This window comes from Prosopis cineraria, unplaced genomic scaffold (genome assembly GCF_029017545.1).
Source record: "Prosopis cineraria cultivar Desert tree isolate PC_DT_omini unplaced genomic scaffold, ASM2901754v1 PC4, whole genome shotgun sequence".
Classification (NCBI taxonomy): domain Eukaryota; kingdom Viridiplantae; phylum Streptophyta; class Magnoliopsida; order Fabales; family Fabaceae; genus Prosopis; species Prosopis cineraria.
Genome location: NW_026555335.1, coordinates 11,413,928 through 11,424,057, shown reverse-complemented (window position 1 = coordinate 11,424,057; position 10,130 = coordinate 11,413,928). Strand labels below are relative to the sequence as shown.

Below are 10,130 nucleotides of genomic sequence, written 5' to 3'. Positions count from 1 at the left end.
TCAACATGAACTAGAATTATCCAAAAATCATGCAAAATATTGTTAGAGAATCTACATAATATACATAGTATTTTGTAACTTCAAAAAATTTGTAGAAAAGAAAAATAAAGAGATTCTATGGAAATCAAGAAAAGGAAGGAGAAGAATATTTGAAAATTCGACAATTAATGAAAAGTTCATAGAAAATTCAAGAGTTGAAAAATGTTTTTTTTTCTCTTTTATTTTATATCTTTATAGTAAATGTAATCAGTTTAGATTTTTAGATATTTTGTTGCGAAGATTTGAATTTAGTTCTAGGAGATTTGGTCAAACCTTCATAAATACTCTATCTGCTACTATTTTTAAGGTAGAGAGAATCATTTTTTTGTCTTATTTTTCAATCATCTCATTAATTTTTTATCTCAAGTTCAACATTTTGTCCTATTAACTATTAGTGAGAAAAAATATGTTATTAAAATGTATATATTTATCAACAAAGTATGCTATTAAAATATATATATTTAATAACAAAGTTAAAAATTTATTAAATTTTTAAACAGATTTAATAAATTTTAATATTTTTCTTAATTTAAATAGAATATATTGGAGGCAACTTATAAATAAGATAGCAAAAAGTAGATCTTAACACTCTTTTTTTTCACATTTGATTATAAATTGAATAATATTGATATTTGAATGTTCTGTGATCTCGAGTTTTTTCATTCATTTTCCACACAGCCATTGAATTGAAGAGAATCTGATTTAATGTATGAAAATTGCGTTCAATGAAACGAACCAATAAAAAGAACTGTTAAGAAGGAAAGTACTATTAACTCTGAATGAAAATAGTGGACAAAATTAATAATTAATAACTATAAGCTCCTTATTTAATTTATTTTGCATATATCTCCGTCAATTGCTAGAATATATAATTTGGGTAATTAAGATTTTAGCAATCGTAAATGCAAATACAATCAGGAAATTTTTTTGGGGGCTTCGTGACTTGGCAATATCCACGAGCTCGTCGATCTGGAAATCTCTGATTACACCTTAACTCACAACATTTCTGATCTGAACATTCATCCTTACAAGGACCTATTGTCACATTGCACGTTGCTGTTCTTTCTATTCCTCCATTTATACCTTCAAATTAGCAAAAACACATGCTTAAATTAATAATCACAAACAAGATAAATGAAATTTTAAAAATAATACTTTTACAGAGCACAATATTTTAAAGAATAAAATAAGAATTACAGCACACACGTACCAAATGCAACAGAGAGACTTGCAAGGAGGAAGATGGTGCAAATAGAGAGAAAGATCCGACCCATTTTTTTGTAGCGACTCTCCTGCGTTGCGAGATCATCTTAATATAAGGGAAGGGGAAAAAAAGATGAGTTGACTCATTGACTTCTTAATTTGTTTTTGAATAATTACAAGCTTTTACTGTACGTCACTATCAATCAATTAGTATTATTATTAATTTATTGAATTTAATGAAACAGATTCATTCGGGTCAACAGAAAAAAGACGACAGATTTAAATGCAAAACATGCGTGTTCATGCATGCATTTAATGTCAATCATAATGGCTACTATATAGTGACCACAACTTGTTTAATGAGTTGCATTTTCCAAGTTTTAACATACTTTTCTAATTCTACTTATAATTCATTTTTAACGTGTTTCATCAAAATTAAAAAATTAAAACTTATTATTAAAATTTAATAAGTTATTAATTTTATTCTTATTAAATATATATATTTTAATAACATACTTTTTTTCTTTAACATTTAATAGAGAATAAAGAGAAAAACTTATAATAAAAAAATTAATGATATAACTTAAAAATAGAATACATTTATTTTTCTCCTTGCCCTATAATAAAAGGAGTCAATTAATAATAATGATATCACTTTTTTAATATAAGGCTATGGATAACCGTGTAAAATTAGGTCAAATTAAGATATATAAGAGTGCAACACTCAGGCAAAAGATCTTCAAAAATCAAGATGTTGATATTGTCGTTCAAAGCTTGACGAGCTAGCCAATTTGCATAATAGTTGAATTCTCTAAATGCATGGTTGAAATTGATGACATAATCCCTCATGGTAAGACTTCTAATTTTCTTTATAGTTTCGTCAAATGGATGGTTCAAGTTGTAGTAATATTGAATAAACGACAAAACTTTAAGAGAGTTAGAGTATAACATTAGTGTAGGTAAATTTGTATCTCCAACAAAGAGAAAAATCTTCAAGAATAGCTAGGTGCTCAACGACTGTACTGGGATGTTAACTAAGGTATTTGTAAAGCTTTTTATTCAATTACCTTGGTCATCACAAATAAGGCCACCACATGTTGTAGTTTTATTGGACTAAATTATCAACATCTAACCTAACCCAGCCATGTTTTGGTAGAGTTCATCTAGTAAGAGATCTATCATGGTTTGAATGTACATTTTTGAGTTGAGTTTGGAGACAACGATCATTGATGATGTCTTGGGTGCTAAGGCAAATGATATCCTTGTCAAGAATGTGGTCTTCTAAGTATATATAAGTGCTGTGATCTTTCCAAATGTTCCAACATATATGAGTAAATAGTTGTTTCCAAGGGGTTCTTCTGGCATTTGGGTTTCCAACACTATTCTTTGCATTCTAGAGAATTCAATCCTACAAGGAAAGAGAGAAGAAAGTGTTAAGACTATTCTTTACATTCCAAAGAATCCAATCCTACAAGAAAAATGATAAGAAATTATTAAGTTTTGAATATTTTATTAATTTCATCCAACCTCTGACTAGAAATTATATTGGCCCAAATACCAAAAACCTTCGCCAATAGGTTTAGTTTGATATGATTTTGGGCTCATGGATGTTGATCTTTGGGTTGATTGAGTGAGAGTGTAGGCTTATTTTAAAATGCTTACATCCCGTTTGGTTCAATGTCAAAAAGAAAGAAAGAATTAAAAAAAAGGAAGAAGGAAGGAACCCTCATTTCTAGTCGGTTTTAATTGGCTTTTTTTAGTTTAGTTTGATTGGTTTAATTTGAATCAGTTTTGAATACCTTTACAAGAAATTAATTATATTACTCCCTCTGGCCTCCGTATCTAATTAGAGGTGCCAAATTTCTTACCCACATATGCCAATAATTATATTTGGTTAATTGATATCTAAAATATTCATGCTTCTTTCCTATTTATCCTGCAATTTAAATGTCATGATTTTGACAATTTCAAATGCCTTTAAAATTTGGGGAGAATTTTAATATAGGACTATAGATGTGATATAATCACAGATGAAACCTAATGAAATCTTCAATCTTACTTCAGTCCAAGCAAGAGGTATGAAATGAAATAATCCCAATAATTAAAAAACCCAAGTTCTCTTTTAAACATTAAAAATATCATGGTTATGTGTTGTTGTGAAATTAACAAGTGTTGTAACGGAATTAACAAGAAAAATTGAAAAATTAACAAGTAATGTAATTGAATTTTGAGAGTCACATATTAATAAGTAAAGTTAAATAGTTAACAAGTCTTGTTATAAAATTAATAAATAAATTTATGCAATTAATTAAAAATGTAATTAAGTTGAAATAATATCATATTTAACAAATAAAGTTAAATGATCAACAAATTCTATTGAGAAGTTAATAAGTAAAAGTTATAATATTAAAAGATAATATAGTTCAGTTAAGAGAGTCATGAATTTTATAAATAAAGTTAACTAATTAATAAATAAAAATTATATAATTAATAAGTAATATAATTTAATCGAGGAGTCACAATTTTAATAAATAAAGTTAAATAATCAATATATCATGCCCAGTCCATTAAATAAAAGGAACAGAGCAAGCCACTCAAGACAAAACGAATCATAAAAATAGGCGAAAGTTGAGAAACCAATTAACTTGCAGCTAGACCAGAACAAAACAAAACTACAATTGTTATTTTGCTCCACGATGAAATGTCTGCAACTTTCTATGGATTGGACATTGGAAAACATGATAGGAAAAATGACTAAATGAACTTCGGCTGGGTCTGGGCATGGAGTTGATGTTGCCGTTGATGGGTTTTTGTGGTGCTTTGATGGTGGCAAAGATGAGGGTGATGACGAAGAGATCCATGGCGGTCGGGGAGGAAGGGAAGAGAAAATGGAAGAGGAGGAGGAGGAGGAGGAATGTTGCCCTGAAGAGTGTGGGAAAAGTTTGGAGAAGGGCATTTCAGTAATTTCAGATAACAATTTTATCTCGCTTCTGGCCAAAATTCCTGCATATTCAGGAGTTTTTTTTGGGCCTCATTAGTCAATAGCTCTCTTCCCTGGTCCTGCAGTGAAATTCTCCCTTAAATTTGTCCAAGGAAAGTGGGTCGGGAGATTTTAATTATTTATCGAGGGCATGTGTAATAACATGTGTAATTAGTTTATGGGACTAGTTTCCCTCTTTATATATATATATATATATATAAACATTTTAAATTATTCCTAGAATTTTGTATACGGTTTTATAATTAGAGATATCAACCTTTCGGATATCAAGGTAATATGGGATATAATTGTTTCCATTTTTAATTACTTGAACATATAGAATTAATTTCAAAGTTTAGAATCTAGGTTCAAGGTTTACTGTTCCTCTTTGAGGCTTTAAAGTTTAGGATTTTTAGAATTTAGATTTTGGAATTTAAGATCAAGGGTTTAGCTTACAATTTGAATAGATAGTGATTTTTGAATAGACAGGAATGGCACTAAGTGACTAATTGATATACCCTGTACTGAATCTGTATGCATATTTGACACTCATTGATAAACTAATCTCACAAAAACTAATTTAATCAATAATTAGTCTACACCACGTTACAGGTGCCTTTAGAAGGACGCTGCCACTTAACATTCTCCCATTGCTTAACAAGTTCATCATACCTTTCCGCAGATTCAGTAGCAAAGTGTGCCAGTGAGCTGATAGCAACTGACATTCCAGCACAAAGCACCTTGATTGCAACTTCAGCCATTTTTTCTGGGGTCATCACCTCTTCAAACTGACCAACTTCCACCATTTCCATACCATTCCCACTGAATTCTTTTGATCCCATCTGATTTCGTTGAGAAGAATCTTCTCTTAGCTGCTGCTGTTGTACATAGAGGGACCCCATACCAGCAGCAAAGAAGTCCAGACCCTCGAGCACCGCTGTTCCTTGGATAGCATCTAGACGCGTTCTCCATTGAACACAAAGTCCAAATATTGGATGAGCGCCACTGGACCGGCGAGGCGAGCCCGGCGGTAGCTTGGATACATCGGATTCAGATTTCAGGCACCGGAGAAGCCAGTCGGTTATTGCATGAATGTAGGATCTTTGAGAAGTTATCCATGACTCAAAACGGGACCTCCAGTTCCTTAACTCGGTTTCAAGATTAGAGGCTGAACGGGCAAGCCTCTGGGGGTCAGTTATTGATATGGAAGTCCGTTTTCTGGGATTTGATTTGGAAGGAGTCCCAGCTAGAAGTTTCTTGGCCTCATCTAAGGTTCTCTTCTGCGTTCGATGACATTCTGCCATCACTTTCCACATCCTTGCCAACCTGCATTTGAATTGTTGAACAACTATGAGTTGAAGCAATTATCATACAAAATTCCAGGCAAGAATGCATAGTTCCTGGACAGCAACAAAATTGATGTATAACTCTCTTAACAGAAAGTTAATTTAACAGCTTTCATCTTGGGCAAGAACATTCTGCTGGTGGTGATTTCAAAAAAATAAAAAAACTTGTTGATATTTGGCATCACCGATTAATTTCTATTTGAGTATTATTGGGGCAGAAACATGGTTTTGCCTATCAACCAGCTCCAAATTCAGAACTTGCTTAAGGAGTATCAAATCCCTTCTAACTCCATCTAATTATTGTGTGTAACATTCTCCAAGTATTGAACAGTGTCTAATGAAATAAAAATTAGAATATTATTGTCCTAACAATGGCTAGCATTGATGGTTTTTCAATTGAGAGAAAAAGAAAATTTAGGTCAAGTTGGTTTGTTAGAGTCAATAAAGTTTTTCTGCAAGTCATAATTCTATTGCAGAATTTATAGCACGTAATTAAAATTCACTTTTTCCCTAAAAATTAGTTTTCGTTATTAAAGGGGCACACAGGAAAAAACAGAAATTATTTGTAGTGTGTTCAAAGTCTTGAAATTCTTGAATTTAAAAGAAAATTGCTAGGTGACAACGATTTTCATGCATACCCTTGCACCAATTCAAGAAGCTGGGGGTGCAACTCTTCATCCCTTAGAGCTTCTATTCTCTTGGAAATAGCTTCAACCGAGTGCATTGAAACCATCATCTGGGTATGAAGATCACTAATGGCTGCCCTTGTCTTATCTACTGAAGAGTGGTCCACTCCTTTAACATCCTGGTTCTTGAGTTGCATACATTTCTTCTCATATGCAATTCGAACACGTTCTCCACACTGGTGAAGAAGGAAGTCAACGCAGCGATGAGTTTCCCATCATTTATATTGACATAATGATAAGCAGGATTAACCCGTAGCTATAATAATATGATAAAATATAAAACCTGCTCACCTACACTTGTAAAACAATAGCATCTATGTTTTGTATTTTGGTGTAGGAATCAACGAAGGGATGAGGCATACCCAGTCCTGAAGGGGGATTTACCTACCAGTATGAACTCCTTATGACAGGTGATTGCAGAGCTCTTATTAAGATCTCTTTTATCAAGTGAACTAACTCATATTGGTGGAGTCGTTCAATTAGCAGTCGGAATGGTCCAAGAACAGGTCTTCGTTAACGTATTAAATAGGAAATCACTTCATGAATCAATCATTTTTGTTCATTACTTAAGAACAAATTAAGTAAAGATGAAAGAGTGACTACATGAAAGCTTACTAATAGAGAAGGCTAAATATTTTCATAGGGAAAGAGCATAGAACAGAAATATACCTTTACTTCCTCGTACAGTTTCTTCTCCCATGCATATAACCTGTCCAATGTCGAATGATGACTGCCGGAAAACATACAGGAGTCCTCTGACAGATCGTTATTGCTCTCATAATCTTCTCTGGTGCTTGAACAATTCATCAAAAATCTTGAAGAGGAAGAGCGTGAAGAAACTGACCGGAACAGAGCCACTGGGTTCAACAATTTTGTTGCTGCAAAAAGAAATATGATTTGGTTTTATGTTTTGATAATTTTGCACATATATGACTTAAACAAAAATGGCTAAATTGGAATCCATTAATAGACAGGAAAGTGGTAAACGAACATTACAATTCCAATTTCCATCAAACCTGAGAGTTCATTAGATGTTAGTAAATATTGAGCTTTCTTAGCTTCTAACAGTGCTGAGACATCATTGGCTGCATCGCAGACTATCTTGAACTGAGCTTCAAGATCACTGATCACTTCTGCCATGCTTGTTGGCTTTCGGTCTACATAAACAGTAAAGCCCGGTGTCTCTTCCTTAGTTTGTTGATTGCCAATTGTCATATCCTGACGTTTAGAATCAATGTGACCAGCTGTTTGTGCTTTTGATACTTCAAAACTCGTGCCACCAGCGACTTGTGAGTATTTGGTTTCATGCTTAGTCTCAGTTTCACATTCTGTACCTCCTCTTCCTCGTCACCATCATCGTCGTCGTCATCTTCGTCGTCCTCGTCGTCGTCAACGTCTTCAACTGTGACTTCTTCTTTTCTTGAGGAATTTACATCAATTTTGTTTCTTTCCTCTGGCACATTTCTCTTTCTAATAAAATCCTCTTGTTCAGTTTCATCTTCTTCCAATTCTGGTATTCCCTCTTCTTCCCGGACCTGCCTCAATCCTCTGGCCTCGTAATCCATACTTGTGTGGTCTAGGCTTCTCCCGTTTTGGTAATCGTAATTGTCCAATGATGAAAATGGGTTCCAAAAGAAATCCCATTGGGAAGCTTGAGGTGAAGGAGGAGGAATACTGGATCTGTTGTTTGGAGAATAAGAAAATATTGAGGGATTTACAGGTGAGGATTGCATGCCAAAAAAGCTATCAACACCATACCCCTGGTTCATAGGGGAATACGTTTCGACCCTCACCATTTCTGGTGACTGAGGTCTCTCCTCAACTGAAACTGCTGGAGTATAACTGGACATAAGGTAATTCACTTTCAGTGTTGAAGAATTGGGTTCAAACTCTATAGTTTTTGGTGTGAAGGGTTTTGATGATACGGGAATGAAGCCAGGATTGGTTTTGTTCTTCACAGGTGTCAAAGTCGGGGTTATAAAGGAATCTAGTAAGAACTCACGTGGTTCATCTTCTTCGATGTAATCACGAAGAGCAGCTGAGACCCTTTTCATAGACTGTATGTAGGCCATGTGTCCAGAAGCAAAGCGGATCCTTTGCTCAACAGCTTGTTTAACGTATTGTTTTCTATCTTTGCAAAGCTGAACTGCTTCTCCATCCTCTAGCCTTGAGTGAGAACATCCCATATCTCTTACTCTGCGTTTCCTCTTCTATCTCAGGCTCGCCTTGAAAGGGAAATCAAGGGCGAAACTAGCTTCAGATCTCGCGAGATTCATAAATAATTCACCAGTGTTTTCTGCCATTCACAATATGAAATGTCATCAGAATAGAAATAAAAGTAAGTGATATATTTGAGTAAAAAAAAAAAAAAAGCATCTACGTTAAGAAGATATGATGCTTTTCTTTATGCTGAAGTCACTAGAAGGGAGGATTATGAAAGTCAGGCTTTCACAGCGAAGGCATCCAAAGGGGATTCTAGGAGTCATCCTTTTGTTTTCTACAAAACAAAACTAGAAGATTTCATGGACAAATTTGGGTCTGGCAATATTTCTTTTCTCAGAGTCAGAGGTAAATAAACAAACACTTGAAGTACTAAAATCCACAGCAAGGTGAAAACAGTACTGCATCATAAACATTGAAAACCACTGACTGGTGAATCCGAACTAGCAGAAAATGACCATTAATCTCAAACTGGAAAAGCATAATCTCAGACTGAGTTATGCTGAAACGAGGAAACACCAAAAGGAAATAAGTAAAGGTTCAAAGTGTAAAAACACATCATCAAGTACCATAGAAGTGCTGAGATGCAAAAAATCAGAGCGGCCATATCGAAGCTGAAAAAGAAACCGTCAATGTTGAGATTTCGAGAAAGGAGAAAATTTTCTCCTCAATCTTTAAGATATATATATATTTTTTTGTAAAGTGCTATAAATACCAGAAGGAGGAGGAGGAGGAGGAGGCGAGAATGCAGAAAGCAAAATGATGAAAAAAAATGGAGATGGAGATTGAAGAAGCGTACCAGTACTCGCCGGCAGAAGGGACGGAGCTTTGATCACGGTGAGGGAATGGTGAGAGAGAGTCCGAGAGAGAGAGAGAGAGAGAGAGAGAGAGAGAGAGAGAGAGAGAGACGTTAAGAAAAGCAACGGTCAAAACACAAGGAAGAAGATATATATAAAAAGAAGGCAAAAATAAAGTAACAGGTTGGTTCGCTACTAGTGAAGGGTGAGCAGCAGATGAGGCTGCGAGAATGCGACAGCTCTGAAGGATGGCCCCTTATCTTTCAGAAAATTTCTTAACTGCCACTGTCGTTTTTCTTTTACTTCACATGGTTTAAAAAAAAAAAAATCATATTATATAAACTACCCCCCTCTTTAAAAATATAAAATATTTTTAATTTTTTAATATATAATTATTATTTTTTTAAATATCTCTATTAATAATAATTTATATTTATTATAGGATATTTGATAAAATAATATAAAAAAATAAGGTTAATTAAAAAATAGATAATTATTTTATTAGAAGTGAGATTCAGTTAAAAATATCTTATATTTTTAATAAAAGAAGTGTTTATTATTAAATAAATAAGCCAAGTGAAACTTCAGCTCTTTTAATGAATGCATCTAAAAATGGATTGTAAATTGAATTGGCCAAATAATTAAGTCACAGTTGAACGGAATTATGATTGAATTAATAATAATTAAATGAATATATTTTTAAGTATTTATCAACTATTTTAAATAAAAAATAATAAATAATAAATAGATATTAAAAATAAAAAAGTAAAGTAAATAGTAAGACGTAAAAAATTTAAGAAAGTGATAAATATTTTATGATTAAAAATAAATAATTATGGAATGTGAGATATTTATAATG

General features: G+C 33.2%; 1 protein-coding gene and 1 pseudogene across 1 annotated transcript; both read right to left on the bottom strand.

The window, feature by feature from the left end:
- Positions 1-825: 825 nt before the first annotated feature.
- Positions 826-2,506, bottom strand: LOC129309871 (uncharacterized). The gene is made up of 3 exons (XM_054951622.1): positions 2,310-2,506; positions 1,250-1,331; positions 826-1,122 (listed from the first exon to the last, which is right to left on the bottom strand). Exons 1-3 carry the CDS (start codon positions 2,316-2,318, stop codon positions 929-931), a joined length of 285 nt encoding a protein of 94 aa, XP_054807597.1. The 5' UTR covers positions 2,319-2,506; the 3' UTR covers positions 826-928.
- A 2,208-nt stretch (positions 2,507-4,714) lies between these two features.
- Positions 4,715-9,395, bottom strand: LOC129309870 (protein ROLLING AND ERECT LEAF 2-like; annotated as a pseudogene).
- Positions 9,396-10,130: the final 735 nt, after the last annotated feature.

Excerpts from the sequence above, each read along its gene's own strand:
- LOC129309871 (XM_054951622.1), bottom strand. Across the intron at positions 1,123-1,249 it reads AAGTCTCTCTGTTGCATTTG|GTATAAATGGAGGAATAGAA; the intron begins GTACGTGTGTGC and ends GCTAATTTGAAG.